Source organism: Polistes fuscatus, unplaced genomic scaffold (genome assembly GCF_010416935.1).
Source record: "Polistes fuscatus isolate 324 unplaced genomic scaffold, CU_Pfus_HIC Scaffold5, whole genome shotgun sequence".
NCBI classification, from domain to species: Eukaryota; Metazoa; Arthropoda; class Insecta; order Hymenoptera; family Vespidae; genus Polistes; species Polistes fuscatus.
Window position 1 is genome coordinate 7,197,667 of NW_025113129.1, and position 15,875 is coordinate 7,213,541.

General features: G+C 28.5%; 5 protein-coding genes and 1 long non-coding RNA gene across 14 annotated transcripts; 3 read left to right on the forward strand and 3 right to left on the reverse strand.

The window, feature by feature from the left end:
• Positions 1 to 2,111: 2,111 nt before the first annotated feature.
• On the forward strand, positions 2,112 to 3,007 carry LOC122522257 (40S ribosomal protein S27-like). Its single transcript, XM_043643161.1, has 2 exons — positions 2,112 to 2,260; positions 2,690 to 3,007. The coding sequence occupies exon 2, from the start codon at positions 2,691 to 2,693 to the stop codon at positions 2,946 to 2,948; it is 258 nt and encodes an 85-aa protein (XP_043499096.1). The 5' UTR covers positions 2,112 to 2,260; position 2,690; the 3' UTR covers positions 2,949 to 3,007.
• Positions 3,008 to 3,595: 588 nt separating this feature from the next.
• Positions 3,596 to 4,047, reverse strand: LOC122522258. Its single transcript, XR_006305021.1, has 2 exons — positions 3,938 to 4,047; positions 3,596 to 3,771 (listed from the first exon to the last, which is right to left on the reverse strand). It is a non-coding gene; the product is annotated as an uncharacterized LOC122522258 (long non-coding RNA).
• Positions 4,048 to 4,316: 269 nt separating this feature from the next.
• LOC122522256 (40S ribosomal protein S27-like) lies at positions 4,317 to 5,170 on the forward strand. Its single transcript, XM_043643160.1, has 2 exons — positions 4,317 to 4,423; positions 4,853 to 5,170. Exon 2 carries the CDS (start codon positions 4,854 to 4,856, stop codon positions 5,109 to 5,111), a length of 258 nt encoding a protein of 85 aa, XP_043499095.1. The 5' UTR covers positions 4,317 to 4,423; position 4,853; the 3' UTR covers positions 5,112 to 5,170.
• Positions 5,163 to 12,039, reverse strand: LOC122522252 (AP-1 complex subunit beta-1). Of its 4 annotated transcripts, none has more exons than XM_043643151.1 (13): positions 11,924 to 12,039; positions 11,635 to 11,733; positions 11,384 to 11,536; positions 10,338 to 10,508; positions 8,953 to 8,979; positions 8,607 to 8,852; positions 8,241 to 8,501; positions 7,724 to 8,146; positions 6,944 to 7,637; positions 6,591 to 6,855; positions 6,166 to 6,517; positions 5,891 to 6,076; positions 5,163 to 5,640 (listed from the first exon to the last, which is right to left on the reverse strand). In XM_043643151.1, the coding sequence occupies exons 3-13, from the start codon at positions 11,489 to 11,491 to the stop codon at positions 5,566 to 5,568; spliced, it is 2,808 nt and encodes a 935-aa protein (XP_043499086.1). In that variant the 5' UTR covers positions 11,492 to 11,536; positions 11,635 to 11,733; positions 11,924 to 12,039; the 3' UTR covers positions 5,163 to 5,565. The 4 variants fall into 4 exon arrangements, with proteins under 4 accessions (XP_043499086.1, XP_043499083.1, XP_043499085.1 ...); XM_043643148.1 differs by having other exon boundaries at positions 5,891 to 6,082; XM_043643150.1 differs by lacking the exon at positions 11,635 to 11,733 and having other exon boundaries at positions 5,891 to 6,082.
• Positions 12,040 to 12,342: 303 nt separating this feature from the next.
• Positions 12,343 to 13,447, forward strand: LOC122522108 (ragulator complex protein LAMTOR4 homolog). The gene is made up of 3 exons (XM_043642914.1): positions 12,343 to 12,732; positions 13,124 to 13,338; positions 13,441 to 13,447. Exons 1-3 carry the CDS (start codon positions 12,661 to 12,663, stop codon positions 13,445 to 13,447), a joined length of 294 nt encoding a protein of 97 aa, XP_043498849.1. The 5' UTR covers positions 12,343 to 12,660.
• A 516-nt stretch (positions 13,448 to 13,963) lies between these two features.
• LOC122522254 (coiled-coil domain-containing protein 130 homolog) lies at positions 13,964 to 15,866 on the reverse strand. 6 transcript variants are annotated; one of them, XM_043643154.1, is made up of 5 exons: positions 15,763 to 15,866; positions 14,998 to 15,313; positions 14,641 to 14,901; positions 14,397 to 14,535; positions 13,964 to 14,322 (listed from the first exon to the last, which is right to left on the reverse strand). In XM_043643154.1, exons 2-5 carry the CDS (start codon positions 15,307 to 15,309, stop codon positions 14,102 to 14,104), a joined length of 933 nt encoding a protein of 310 aa, XP_043499089.1. In that variant the 5' UTR covers positions 15,310 to 15,313; positions 15,763 to 15,866; the 3' UTR covers positions 13,964 to 14,101. The 6 variants fall into 6 exon arrangements, with proteins under 6 accessions (XP_043499089.1, XP_043499091.1, XP_043499093.1 ...); XM_043643156.1 differs by having other exon boundaries at positions 15,758 to 15,856; XM_043643158.1 differs by having other exon boundaries at positions 15,817 to 15,836.
• Positions 15,867 to 15,875: the final 9 nt, after the last annotated feature.

Consider the following 15,875-nt stretch of genomic DNA (forward strand, 5'->3'; position numbering starts at 1 on the left):
TCATTGAGGGGTTGAAATAAAGTTAAGAATGAAAAATTGTGAAAAGAATCACATGTACGAAGAAAATCATCGCATTTTGTCGAGTTAGTAAGAAAGTTCTATCGCTAGTTAGCGCTTCCATCGAGAAAGATTGAGAGGGCATTTTGAAACCAAATTTTCACAGGCATCACTCTAATATACGTTTCTTTAACAAATTATTTATAAAAGAAAAAGAAAGGACAGATGAAAAAAAGAGGAAAGAACAAGAAATCCATCTATCGTGATTGTGAAAGACATGTATTTACATATCCGAATTGATGAGAGCATTATTTGTATATGCAAAATCATGATAGGAAACATCATATTACAAAATACTTTTTTATCCTGCATTTTACTGTCCATTAACTAAAAGTAAAAAAAAAAGAAGAAAAAGAAAAGTAACAAGGAACAAAATTCATTTTCGTAATTTATAAAAAAGAAATTTCCTTGACCGCTTTATAACCACCAGAAAAAATGTTTCTCTTTAATTGGTAAAATGGACGTATGATCATTCCTCGATACTTATTATAATTATTAATGTTTACTGCAATTAAAATTCGCATGATAATTATACATATATATCATTCTGCGAACCATTTAAACGATCAACCGGCCAAAATGTCCGGCCGACCAATAAATAAATATAATAATAATGTTTATAGAATTGTCACCGCAGATATTTAAAAAGAAAGAAAAAAAAAAGGAGAAAAAATATCCTTGCAAAAAATGATGTTAATTGTGTAATTAAATAATAACCGATTTTACAACCGAAAGATCTGTATTTTGAAAGACGTAACATCGACTGTTATATTAATGTATAATCAATCAAGTGCAAGTGGCCATTATGAATTTTATAAAAATGTTCTTTGAACATCTGTGCGCGTGCTTTAGGGATATCAAAAGTTAAATCAATTTTTAGTAATCCGATGAAAAAAATTATAATAATATAAAAAAAAGCTAATATTAAAAAGAAAATACTTGGTAATAACATATTAATAAAATAATTGATTGCTTTCCGGTATCCTTAACTGCTCTATCGTAATTAAGGATTTTATAATTCGTCAATCGAATATGTCCAGTTTTTACCTGAACTTAGTAATCCAATTTGGAAAAGTAAATTAATACACGTTGCAAATCTAATTTTTCAAATCAATCTTACATATCATGACAGTGGCTGTATATACTTGGAGTATTTAATACTACAATAGTTACGTTTTCGACTTCAATACCATGCAACAAAAAAAGATAGGAAATAAATTATAATTTATGCAAATAATAGATAATCTAATTTGTTTTTCTTATTCAACATACCGTCATATCATTCCAATTAATTTCAATTAAAAATGTTAGATTTTTGAAATCTAACAAAAAACAAAATGAAAAACCAAAAAAAGAAACAAAAACAAACAATAACAGGATAAAAAAATAAAAGTAGAAAAAAACTATTTCTCCAAATATTTTCAAATTAACAAAATTTATGTTATCACTATTAATTCATTTTTGGATTATAATTAATAGTACATTTTTTCTAGTTACATTTTCTAAAGTCAATTACGAAATTTATGCTGTCAAAAATTTGAATATTAAAATTTTTAAATACAATTCAGTGGTAAAAAAAACAAATCGTATGCATATATGCATTTAGTCTGCGAATATTTATGCACAATAATTATTGTAATTAAATCACTACAATATAATACTTTATCTTGGGCGAATACGATTCAAGTATTTTTAACTCTTAACGAATGACTACAATGGCGCCACTCTAGAAACTGTATGTTCATATGATGGGTATTCGTCCTTTTAGATCTTACCAACGAAGCTATATACAAGGAGGACGATCAAGATACGCGTTTTCGTCGAATTTGTGAAAATAACTAAATACCGAGTACGATAATTCTCCACGAGGGCGGCAGTAGTGTTCAGAGGTTCACATTTAAGTACATGTGATTTTATAAATAAACAAATGAAACAAATAGTGCAACTAGTACCCTAGTGTTTCTAGTGCTCTCTAGTGGCAATAGAAATCATACTCTCATAGTGTATATATACGTAGACACATTTATAACACTGTGATCGTCCTCCTTGTATATAGGCTTCGTGATCTTACCATCAAAGTTACTAAACAAACAAGCGATGTGTATGTAGCGGAGACCACGAATCGTTAAAGGTTAATTTTGTCCAGTAATCACGTGGTAAAAATCGTAATTATTGAATGTAAAGTGAAATACTAAACAAAAAAGTAAGTAGATATACTGTTTTAAACATTATACCTCTACATTATTATAAGAATTCATAAAAATGTAATATAACAAAAATATTTCTTATATACGTAGAAATGATCGAACAGTGTTTGTAGCATTCAATACAGCATATTTCATAAATTCGTTATAATTATTTTTAAGCTATCTTGATATATTTGTTAATATTGCAATTTTGTAACACAGGTATCAAAATCATGCGAAAAGTATCGTGTTTCCGATATTAAATTAATTTCTTTTCAATGTTGATCAATGTTGAGCAACATACATAATCTTATTATACTATTTGTTTTGATATGTCTCATTAAAGGATTAATTTTATCTGATTTGTTCAAATGTATACGTTCGCTTGTATTTTTGCCTCCTGAAGTTTCCAAACTTGAAGATTACATGAAATATTTTCATTTCAGAATGCCATTAGCTCGTGATCTTTTACACCCAAGTCCCATCGAGGAAAAAATGAAGCACAAGTTAAAGAGACTCGTGCAGAAACCCAATAGTTATTTTATGGATGTTAAGTGTCCTGGATGTTATGCTATAAAAACTATTTTTTCACATGCCCAAAAACCTGTGGAGTGCGATGGATGTCGTACTATTTTATGCACACCGACTGGTGGGAAAGCACGATTAACAGAGGGTTGCTCCTTTAGAAGGAAGGTTCAATGTTAATGTTGTGTGACATGAATATTATTCTTTACATTCGATAAATAAATACGATTATACTGTAATGAGTATATATATTTTTACCACAATGTATGCTGCGCGCATATATTTGTCTTTTTATTCATACATCCATTTATTTCATAGTATTGGGCTCGCATTCATTAACTGCAGAACACTTTTGTAATATGCAAATAATTACTTAATAGACTATATAAAATATTATATATTAATAAGATCGTGTATTTTCTATTTTTAAATTTTATTTTTAATTTATGTCAAGATAATCTTAATAATAATTGTAGTAGCTTATTTAACAATTAAACATTAATTTACATCATAATCGAATATTGTATGCATTACATGTTCCATGTCATTTTCATAAATTGCTTAACAAATATTCGGTAACATTATAACTATAATTTTTTGCAATGTTATTCTTTACAAGATTACTTACATCTTTAAGAATGCAATATTAAATAATTTTAAAATATAGAGAATGCTAAGTTTAACCTTATTAGACTCTACTTTAAACTTAAAATTATTTTATCTTATAGCAATAAATATTTCAAACGTTATTAAAAAACTTGTTGTGTTTTGATGTGTCTGTAGTTTTTTGTTGGATTCGCATTAGAAATGAAAAATTAAAATGAGCATTTTTGTCATATTTTGCATTTTTATTATCGTAAGGGTGTAAGTGTAAGCCAGAAAAAGGTTATGTACCATTTACGGAGAAGTTGTATTAAGTAAACGACAACCTCCAAGTTGCTTATCGAAGTTTCGTTCTGATAATTTTGATTTGAAAGATGCATTACCTTTAACTCGTCGAGTTCTGGAAAATGACGGCAAAATAAAGGAAATAGTGGATGCCAATTGTTGTACAACGTGAGAAACAGCTGAGAAGTTGATTTTTTTCAAATTTAGTAATTCACGGTCGCTTAAAACTTCTTGCATTTTAAATAAATATACAAATAATTGTGAGATATTAAAATTCTTACCTTTTAAGAGTCTGTCACATGAAGAGCAAAATTACGATCAAAGAAAAAATAATTATTAAACTTTATAACTATTAAACTAATTATAATTTATAATTTATAATAAAATTAAATCAATTTTTAGTAATCCAATGAAAAAAATTATAATATAAAAAAAGCCAATAATTTAAAAAAAGAAGTACTTCGTAATAACATATTAATAAAATAATTTATTGCTTTCTGGTATCCTTAACTGCTCTCTATTATAATTAATCATTTTTTTATTTGTCAAACAAAACATGTCCAATTTTTATCTAAACTTAGTAATCCAATTTGGAAAAATAAATTAATGCAGTATATTTTACTTTCAACGAATGACTATAGAGACGCCACTCTAGAAACTGTATGTTCATAGGATAGCTATTCGTTCTTTTAGATCTCAACTTTGTACTGGAAACACGTGGTTAAGATTGTAATTATTGAATGTAAAGTGAAATACTAAACAAAAAAGTAAGTAGATATACTGTTTTAAACATTAAACCTCTACATTATTATAAGAATTCATAAAAACGTATTATAACAAAAATATTTCCTACATACGTAGAAATGATCGAACAGTGTTTGTAGCATTCAATACAGCATATTTCATAAATTCGTTATAATTATTTTTAAGCTATCTTGATATATTTGTTAATATTGCAATTTTGTAACACAGGTATCAAAATCATGCGAAAAGTATCGTGTTTCCGATATTAAATTAATTTCTTTTCAATGTTGATCAATGTTAAGCAACATACATAATCTTATTATACTATTTGTTTTGATATGTCTCATTAAAGGATTAATTTTATCTGATTTGTTCAAATGTATACGTTCGCTTGTATTTTTGCCTCCTGAAGTTTCCAAACTTGAAGATTACATGAAATATTTTCATTTCAGAATGCCATTAGCTCGTGATCTTTTACACCCAAGTCCCATCGAGGAAAAAATGAAGCACAAGTTAAAGAGACTCGTGCAGAAACCCAATAGCTATTTTATGGATGTTAAGTGTCCTGGATGTTATGCTATAAAAACTATTTTTTCACATGCCCAAAAACCTGTGGAGTGCGATGGATGTCGTACTATTTTATGCACACCGACTGGTGGGAAAGCACGATTAACAGAGGGTTGCTCCTTTAGAAGGAAGGTTCAATGTTAATGTTGTGTGACATGAATATTATTCTTTACATTCGATAAATAAATACGATTATACTGTAATGAGTATATATATTTTTACCACAATGTATGCTGCGCGCATATATTTGTCTTTTTATTCATACATCCATTTATTTCATAGTATTTGGCTCGCATTCATTAACTGCAGAACACTTTTGTAATATGCAAATAATTACTTAATAGACTATATAAAATATTATATATTAATAAGATCGTGTATTTTCTTTTTTTAAATTTTATTTTTAATTTTTGTCAAGATAATCTTAATAATAATTGTAGTAGCTTATTTAACAATTAAACATTAACTTACATCATAATCGAATATTGTATGCATTACATGTTCCATGTCATTTTCATAAATTGCTTAACAAATATTCGGTAACATTTTAACTATATTTTTCTGCAATGTTAATCTTAACGCGATTATACTTAAATCTTTAAGAATGTAGTATTGCATTATATGCTTGAAATACTCCAGACGCGACTTCAACGGACCGAGACTTGAGCGATAACTAAAATATAAAATAAAATATGAAATTTAGTAAATTAAAATAAAATCTTATATTTAATATTAACTCCTTGCACTATGTTTTAACATATAGAGCTGTATACCAAAATTGAAGCTATATTTCGTGCATCATATGATTGGATTGTAAGATTCGTCAATAGTTGACAGTAATTATGTAAAGCATATCAAATGTTTCATATGTTATTATAGTACAAAGGGTTAACATGTAACATAAGAATTAATTTATATTGTACCGTAACATCAGGATTGCCGGGTTGAATTTTCAATTCATTTAATACCCACACATTATTAGTTAATTTTAATGATTGATAAAGCATATCCTGTCCTTCAACGTTTCTCTTGGCAATAGTGAAGACATTGTTTTGTTGCATCTTTTGTACCACTTGATCAGCAGTCAACATTATTCCGCTTAATGTATACTGAACCTAACAATGGAACCAATCTTATTAATTGAAAGACAAAAATTTTGGAAATAAGAAAATTATTCAATCAAGCTAATAGAAATAACCTCATTTTGGGCAGGAATATCTTTCCAAGTTGAAAGGAATACTCTTTTGTCTAGTTGTCCGTCTTCAGTAAAATATACGTTCATAGGGACTAAGCAAGCAAAGTAGAATACATCAATATTATTCTTTATAGCGACTTGTAAATTATTTAAAGGTTCCATGCGTTGCACCGCTCCTGCCGTAGATAAAATTACATTGGTTTCAATACTAGCTCCTGGACCTAAAGGACTTGGTACTTGCAACGGTGCTGCTGGTGTCAAACCAAAACTATTCTTATTAAGTTGAATGGCAAATCCTCCCATAGGTTGCATTGCTTTATTTGTAAATGTCATATCCATGCTGATCTGACTATTTCTATTTTAAATAAAATTTAAATAAAATACTAATATCATAATATGTTTCATTAGGTATACTGTCTAATACTTACTTTCTTGAAAATGTACCCCAGATATCAAAACCTTTACCCTTTTCTGCGGGCAACCAATTAACTTTAGTTGGTATATAAGATGTAGGTCCTTGATTGAAACCGAAAATATCACCCAATAGCCCTGTTGTACTCTGAGAAACAACCGGTGCTGTAGTATTTGCCGCTCCATCATTACTACCTAAAATTCCATCTAAACCACCTCCTAAAAGATCTAAACCTAATCCTGATTGCGCAGGTGGTGCTGGAGGTACTATAGTTGGTCCACCTTAAAAAAAAAAAAGTATTCAAATAGCTTATATTTCCGAGCAGGCAATAGTATTGTTACGTAACTTCTTGAAAAATAATCTACTCACCAATGTCCATACTGAGAAGATCGCCTATCAATGAGTCTTGCGCAAGTATAACTTGAGCATGAGGTTGAGAAGTAGTAGCAGTACGTTGACTTGAATCTTCATTCGAATTACTTCTAGCAGGTAAGGATTTCCTAGCTCCAGCTGCTCTACCTTCTACAAATGCGGTTGGTGGTTTGTGATATACTGATGCTAAACTAGAAATGTGACAAATCAATTCATCTAATAATGTTGGTTCCAATAAATCTGTTTCTTCTGAAATAAGAGGTTTCTCAGCTAGTACAACTTCTTTAGCTGCTGCTGGATCAGTGCTGAGCAATCGCCAATATATAAATCCACGATCTCTCAAATCTGGATTATCTGAATCTTGTGTTGCTAAACTTAGTACTTGTTGTACTAATTCTTGAGTGTCCGTAGGTCTTTTCAAAAATAGTTTGACAATGGCTGTTAACAATTGTAATTGCACTTGTGTATTTTCATCGTGAAAACCTTCTAGAAAACTTTCTAACAATTCGTCTGCGTTATCAATACGTTCCGCATATTCTCCAATTATCCAAATCATAGAAGCACGTGCTTCTGGTTCATCAAGAGTATCTAAATTTTCGCAGAGTGTTGAAATTATGCTTTCATATTTATTTGGATATTTACGGAAGATATCTTTAATAACGACAATGGCTTCTTGAACTACATAATTAACCTAATAAAAATGAAGAAACGTAATATATATATATATCGCGACAACTATTACAAAGTTATGATTCTATGTAACAATAAGATGCATACCTTTGTTTGAATTAAGTCTAGTAACGTAGAAACGCATCGCTCCGCAGAAGGTTCAACTTTTATAGCGCAACGTCCAATGGCTCTAACAGCTTTTCTAACAAAATCTACATCAACTTCTGTAGCATATTCTTTTAGTTCAGATAAAACCTGGGCAATATTGGCTTGCGATGCTAAACGTATCATAATATCCAATTTTTCAAGTTTAACATAAATTGGATCATTATATTTGACAAAGAAAACTTTCATTTCGTGTTTCAATATATCTGGTCTTTTTTGTACAATAAGATTTATATTTCTTAGTGCAACATATTGAACTTCAGGTTCGGAACTGAGCAATGTGACAAGAGGCGGGGCCAACTTTTTTGTAAGAGTACCAACAAAATCGGATTCTGATTGGAGCATTTCCATTAGTTTCATGAGGACCTGAGTTTTTAAATATAATATTAACTATTAATTTGGTATAAAAAACAAAATTTAATAATTATCTTTATCTTAGAAAATGCATAAAAAAATCTACCTTGACGGCAGATAGAACAACCGCAGCATTTGCATGCGCCAAACGTGGAGTAATACGTTCACAAATGCTTTGAGCTTCACGATCATCTTTTGGCGAATAATTAGCGAGTGAATCTAATATAAAAACTTGACCCCATTCTGTGCATTCATTAAGAGCTGTGAGAAGTTTGTTAATAGTTTGAGCATTCATTTCAACTAAAGGTTGCCCACTAGGACTAGCTTCATTAATTTCTGACAATGCAGCCACTGCATTAGCAACAACCTATTGATAAATAAAAGGAATGATAGAAATATATATGAAAATTAAAAGAACAATATTAATAATTGCATTATTTTCTTTTTTCTAAATTGGTATGGATTTACATACCATAGGATTGCTATCAGATAAAAGATCTTTTAATTGATCCAAAAATCCTTGATCCTCAACTAAAGCAGCATTAATGTCGTAAAGCTTGGCAACGCATACTGCGGCCGTTTTACGAACATATGGATCCTCGTCCTTCAGACATTTCCTTAACGGCTCGCAAAGGTATTCAGTGATCTTGTCAACACGTATGCACCCCATTGTACGAACCGCTAATGCTCGAATCAGTGGATTTGGATCTTCACAGTCCTGCGCAAAAATCGGGCAAGCCAGGGATTCAAGTCTAGTCACAGCAGTGGCTATCTATCTCAGTCCATGAATTTAAACAAAATAGAAATTGGTATGGTACCTTTGTCATCGGAGATGTCGCTAGCTCCTTTTGCGTGTCAGAACGAAAAAGGTCAAATTGGTCACCGTCACCATTTTTATTAATAGTTAAATTATTATACTTATGAACCATGTAATAATGTAATATTACACAGAACTGATCATTTTTTAAAGAGCACGAGATATATTTATTACGCTTTACTGTACAAATTTTTGTTATATTTCAAGTTGAAATATCAAAATATGTATATATACATATATATGTATGTATATATATATATATACATATATAAGAAATATTCACATTAATTCATGTATTCATGCGCGAGAAAGAATACTTAAAGAAGAATTATAAAGAATCTGTTGAACATTAAAGGATATACATAAATATTCCATATTGACTATGTCATAAAAAATGTTATTTTCAACATTGATTACATATATTAACGACATGTATATATATCCCGAAAGAAGTGTAATAATTTTCGTGCAATTAGCAGATTTCTATTCGCTGTATCAGGCATCAATTTATAATGCAATAATACATATAAAATGACATTTAAAGAATTGGATGAATCATGCGCTGTTCACATTGTATAGGCGTTATATAAGAGAATCCATATTTCTACCATTAATATCGTATTAGATGGCAGTTTAATTTAAGGCCAATTAGATTTTTATTGCAAATATACAGCTGTGACACAATTACATGATATGCTACAAGCTGTTTAATTGCAAAGTTATATTGTGTGAATATGAGAAAATTCCATGCTTTATTTTGGAAAAGATATGACAAATTGTATTTGGTGCATTAGTGTTGTAAAGAAACTAACATTAATCCAGATCCTTTAAAACCATTTGCTGAATAAATTTTTGCTAAATATCATAATTATCAATAGAAACATTCCTGCTATATTTATATTTATGCTTTATCGAAAATAGATACTGGAATTTGGTGATATGGAATAAAATTAATAATACATTCTAATAATATGTAACAGTAATGTCTAATCCTTTTAAGAATATTTTTAATATCATTATATATCAGCCAAACTCCAGGCTCGTGCCCTTTGAAAAATAAGCAATTCAGAAAATACGAAAGGAGAAGTACATTCCGTCCCATAACGCAGACAGCTCTGTACAAACTGGAGTAATTTGCAAAGCACAGTCTGTACATAGTATGAGGCAGGCTGCAAAAGGAATTATAGGTTTTTCTTTTTACACAATTTGTTCCCATTAAGAGAACTTTTTTTTAGAAAAAAAAGAAAAAGAAAAGAAAAAACATTTTCAGCTTGCCTCTTTGCAGACAGAGACTCTCAACATCATCCAAGTGTCGATAAGTTATTTGAAGGATGAAGGTGCATTTAAAAATTTATTAAATCAAATGAGTTTCTAACACTACATTACCTTAACGAATGTGTTGACAGCCATGATGGCCATATCTGGTTGACTCTTAGCATAATTCATGAGATACAAATAAACCAGTTTCTTCAGTTCCAAATTATCCGTCTGCATACAGTTAACAACATCAGGAAATAGTGCAGATACATCTTTTCCTACTGTCATGGATGCAATCACCTAAACAAATTACATTATTCTTGTATACAAATTTATTGCATTGATGTAATTTAATATTTCTTATCAGATATATATATATATATATATATATATATATATATATATATATACGGGATGTCTGAGATTTTTACGACCAAATGTTATTAGCATATCTTATGCACGAAAATAAGAAAAAATGTCATATAAACATAGGTCATCCTAAGCTTTATTAAAAAGTTACAATATAAATTATCAGCAATTGCATTGTCCTTAAATTTCCAATTGATTGTGTTTATTTTTTCTTACTTTTATCTATAATGTTTATTATTTCAAAGTGATTTAGTGAATCCCATTCAATATCAATTCTCTTTATATTTCTGTACAAAATACTACTGATTGAAATGTCAAAAGTATTTTTAAAGCAAGAATATGAGGACATTCATTACGTCCATAGTTTGTGTGATGAAAATACTCAAGCTCTTGTAAAAGATCAACACAAATTTCTTGCCAGAAGAGTATTGTATTGCTCAGTTTTTTGAATGTATATTTGCAATTACACGAAACAGACTCATTTGGTTCTACAGTGGTGTCAGACTTGCATTTGCATAAGTGATTGACACTTTGAACCAGAAATTAGATGATTTACAATTCTCGTCATAACTTTTGAATAAAGCTTTAAATAATCTATGTTTATATTACACTTTTGTCTTATTTTCGTACATTAAATATGATAACACCGTGTGGCCAAAAAAGCCTTAGGCATTCTATATATATCTTGTAAAAGTAATTAAAACTATCATTAGAAGTAATAATAATAATAATAATAATAGTAATATATAATAATAATAGTAATAATAATATTAAATGAAAAGTTATACAAATACTCAAACATTTACCTTTTTAACAGCTTCCTTTTTCTTTTCTTTCTTATCATTGTTCAATTCTGATTTAAGTTCAAATATTTCACCTTTTTTTGTAGTTGTAAAATATTTCGAGTCTGTCATCTTGATATTCAAATATTAGGTAAAGGTACTTTTTACGAGGTGTACCTTAGAAAAAAGAAAAAAGGCAGCATTAAACACTTATCAGAAGATCCTTATATTATATAGTGGAAAATTAAATAAGGACTCAATATAGCAAACCATACTTGGATCAATGTTTAAGGCCTATGGTGTCTCCTTAGTAACTTTGAATAAAATCGAAATTTCCTTTAAGTTTATATATGTATGTATATGAACATTGATAGCTTCAGTTGCAGCGACAAATTTAACGAAATTTATTTGATGTGGATAGAAATAGAACAAAAAATATGACAAATTTGTTACAAATCTATATATCTATGAGAATAATTAGATTATTTGTATATAAATAAACATGATATCAGGATTTGTAAATACAATATATTATGTATTAAAAATAAACGACAAATTTGATACCTTTTATTAATATTCTAATTATTTAAGAATCGAAGGAAAAAGCTTGTCAATTGTCAATCGAAGGCGAAACGCCTCCTTACCCCACTTCCACGAAGATTGACGTTTAGTTATTTATCGACCAACATCGATATCTATCGATAATACTCTTCTATCGATTCTCGTATTAATAAAATCGATATTAGTACATAATACCAATTTTTATTCGACATTTAATACTGGCTTTTCTATCGATAGTCATTTAAATATATATTAATATTTGAAATTTTGCATATTTCCGAAGATTTTAAAGCTGTTCGTCTAGATATTTCTAGTAAACAATTTTCTATTTTATTTCAAATATATTTCCGTTTACTTTAGAACATATATAGTGCCTCAGCAACTTCTAACTCAACGCTACCGCGCGGCCAGTCACTGAAACTAACCGGAAGTAGCTGTTATACCCGCGCCCTCTGTATTGATAATGTGTGCTATCACGACAAGTAAAAAGGGTTAGCTGCTACAGCAGCACTACCTATATCATAAATTAACATTTTATGAATTTCTATCTTCTCGTTTGTTTTTCTTTATAATAAATATTACTTGCTATTAATAAAATCATTAGAAGTGTCTTAACCTAAGATCACGTTAACGTATTATTATTATACGAGAAAAAATGAGAAGTATGTGTCAGTCCGTTATATATTATAAATGTTAGTGCTGATATTTGTTTAAAAGGAAAAGAAAAAATAATAATAAAAATGTTGTCTATTGAACGAATCCCGGATCAAATTGGATATTTAGTGTTAACAGAGGATGGAGCAGTATTATCGGTAATATTTGGATTATTACATTTGATATTTAAATATTTTATATATAAACACGCGTACACGTGCACACTTGTGCGTACACACACACGATATTTTAAATAATTTGTATCCTTATAGTATGTAAAATATTAAGTTCAGAATAACTTAATCGTTAATCTAAAACATAGTATTTTAGGTTATCAAATTTTTATTTGAAATTCATACTTTATATGTGTTGGTCACTGTTATCAAAACAGTATTATGACTATTAGCATTTCTACCGCTTGTGGTTTGTTAAAAGACTCATCGCGTCTTATCAAGCACTACTTTTTTTCAACTTTTGTTTATTCTAATGGTATTATTATAGATTAGTGTATTTATTTAAAAACAAAAATATTTTTTTGTCAAATTACAGTCTGGCGGTGATCTAGAGAACGACGAGAGAATTGCCAATGTTATAGTGGGCTTGGTAATGTTGACTAATAAGATAGATTCAAAAGCTTTTCCCATGGGTGAAAGTTTTGAAAAGATATCAATTACATATCCGGATCACTGTTATATTATTTGTCTTTCTAATAAAAAGATCTATGTAGTAAAGAAAAAATTATCTTTGTCAGAAAAAAATATTGAACTGCAACAATTTATTGATATTTAAATATATATATGTATGTACAAATGAATACATTAACATAAATACATACATATGTGTACATTATGTTAACGTATTCGCAGCCATTAATTTTGTCAGTTTTATAGTATTGAAAGACCTGATTACAGCAAATTCCTATTATTAAGACTAGGATAAAAATAATAAATTTATTTTAAAGTATCACAGCATTGTAAGAAATTGTTCTTTGAAATGAACAAAAAAGAATTAGTCTAATATACAAATCTGTAATATGTTCAATTTATAAACATAAAAAAAAGTAATATAACAAAATATACTTTTAAAACTTGCTCTATTCTCTAGGATTGTACGAATATACTCAATACTGTTTTGCTTATTTGCTCTTGTAATATATATATAGAGAGAGAGAGAGAGGAAAAAAATAAATGACTTGTTATTAATTATTTTTATTTAAAAATGTATTATGTGTTATTGTATTAATTCCTTTGAAAAAACCATATTTTCTCATACTGTATCGCAAATTAGAATTCTTATCGGTAATAAATTTTTATGTAAATTAAATTTTTTTTGTTTACGAAATGTTTAAAAGTATAGAATACCTTATGGTTAAAGCATAGGCATAATCTATTATTTCTAGAAAAAAGTTTTTATTTTAAATATTATATACAAATGCAATGCATTAAATAATAAATGCTTCAAAAAATGTTACAATCAATGCTAATTACATATTTACATTGGCTACAATTAAAAATTCTAAAGCATAAATTACGCTTCAGTGTCAGTAGATGAACCATCATAATTGACTAAAGAGGTGGAAATATTTGTATTGCTTTTTGAAGAAGATGCTGTATCTACCTTTGGTAATATTTGTTTATTTGAATTAGTTTTCTTTTTTATATCTATCAGAGATTGCGATGTAATCTTTGTTTTGTTTCTAGAACGTACAATAGAAACTAATTTTTTAAAAGATGTGGTGCGTTGCGTCTCTAAAATTTTTTGAAATTTTAAACATTTTGTTATTCAAACTTATAAAAATAAGTCTAATTTTTTATTAACTTACCTTTTTTTGTATTATGAGCAAGTAATTTAGCTACTTTAATATCATCTTCATGTTCTTCTACCAAATTCATTTTCAATCCATATTTAGTCAATAACAATTGGTTTGATCCTTGTTTTTTTTTAAGTTCTTTCTCTTTAGCCTATAACATATATCAAATAATTATCATTGCATATTTATTGATAATTTGTATTTGTTTATACAGGGCGAATTAATTGATTTTTTTTTATTCATTTAACATACGTACCCGAAAGGCAGATCTTAATGCACAATTAGAACTATAATCATCCTTCCATATTGCATCATTTAATGATATTGCACTTTCCAATGCTTTATCCCGTGATTTGGCTACCTTTTTGTCTTCAACCTTATGTTCTAACTTATACATTGCATCGTCATATAATCGATGTGAAACTTCTTTTGTTTCTGGTACGATTTGCTCATTTTCTTTAGGATCCCATCGGTTCTCTTGACGCCGAGCACCGCTTACAATCACATAATCTAAATTCTGAAAAGTAAATATAATTGTTTTATACATTTGCAAATTGACATATATACATATAAGAATAATATTAATAATAAATATATTATAATTATATCTTACAGCAGGATCAGTTTTTATTTCAAAGTGATTATCACAAAGATGACATTTCATGCGAAATTGATAAAGCGGAGTACTATAATACATTCCAATCTTTTTCTTTTCTGCATTGTATCGTACACCCATACCAATATGATTTCCACAACCGTTACACCATATATTATATGGCATTTCAAACCGAATAATAAGGATTCCCATGTGAAGTTTACGTGCTCTTTCACGTAATGCATGTGTTCCAAGAAATTTATTAAGTCCACCAACACGTGGATCATAATCAGGTGGATAATATAAATTTGTTCCTTTCCTTTCGCCCATTGTGCTACAAATGAATATTTACAAAAAATTAAAGTATAATGTATAATATACATATAAATATGATTTTTTCTTATTTATCAAAAAAATAAAGAATAAGTTAATATAAAAATATATAATAACAAAATACAGTAATATCTGAATTAATATAATATATTTTCGGCTATATATATATAATGAATTACAATTTATTGTTTAGCGCAATAAAACTTTTGATTGATACTAATATCAGTTTACCTAATATTTTATTTTAACTTTAGATTTTAATATAATAACTTTTCAAATAAAAAAAGAATAGACAAAGATCACCAACTGGGCGAAGAAAATGAGGTTAGGGTTTCTCATGCAAAATAATATTAATTTTGACGTAGCGACCATAAGTTGGCAATAAAATCAAAACAAAATTAAATGGAATGGCAAAGATTAAATTGATTGGCTATATTGTGAATACCGTACATAAAGTTTTGATTAGTTGCGTTTAAGAAAAAATATTACTAGAATTTTGTTTACTTGAAAATAAGGTTGAACTTTTTAAAAAAATCTAGTAACTAAGAAAACACAATAAATTA

What these genes read in the sequence shown, in the direction of transcription:
- LOC122522254 (XM_043643154.1), bottom strand. Translation starts at nt 15,309, where the DNA reads ATGGGCGAAAGGAAAGGAACAAATTTATATTATCCACCTGATTATGAT. An exon ending in CATTAAGATCTGCCTTTCGG is followed by an intron (nt 14,536 to 14,640) that starts GTACGTATGTTA and finishes TATATGTTATAG; the next exon opens with GCTAAAGAGAAAGAACTTAA. An exon ending in TGCTCATAATACAAAAAAAG is followed by an intron (nt 14,323 to 14,396) that starts GTAAGTTAATAA and finishes AAAAAATTTTAG; the next exon opens with AGACGCAACGCACCACATCT.
- LOC122522108 (XM_043642914.1), top strand. Translation starts at nt 12,661, where the DNA reads ATGTTGTCTATTGAACGAATCCCGGATCAAATTGGATATTTAGTGTTA. An exon ending in AGGATGGAGCAGTATTATCG is followed by an intron (nt 12,733 to 13,123) that starts GTAATATTTGGA and finishes GTCAAATTACAG; the next exon opens with TCTGGCGGTGATCTAGAGAA.
- LOC122522256 (XM_043643160.1), top strand. Translation starts at nt 4,854, where the DNA reads ATGCCATTAGCTCGTGATCTTTTACACCCAAGTCCCATCGAGGAAAAA.
- LOC122522257 (XM_043643161.1), top strand. Translation starts at nt 2,691, where the DNA reads ATGCCATTAGCTCGTGATCTTTTACACCCAAGTCCCATCGAGGAAAAA.
- LOC122522252 (XM_043643150.1), bottom strand. Translation starts at nt 11,491, where the DNA reads ATGACAGACTCGAAATATTTTACAACTACAAAAAAAGGTGAAATATTT. An exon ending in CTGTCAACACATTCGTTAAG is followed by an intron (nt 8,980 to 10,337) that starts GTAATGTAGTGT and finishes GACACGCAAAAG; the next exon opens with GAGCTAGCGACATCTCCGAT. An exon ending in TAGACTTAATTCAAACAAAG is followed by an intron (nt 7,638 to 7,723) that starts GTATGCATCTTA and finishes CATTTTTATTAG; the next exon opens with GTTAATTATGTAGTTCAAGA.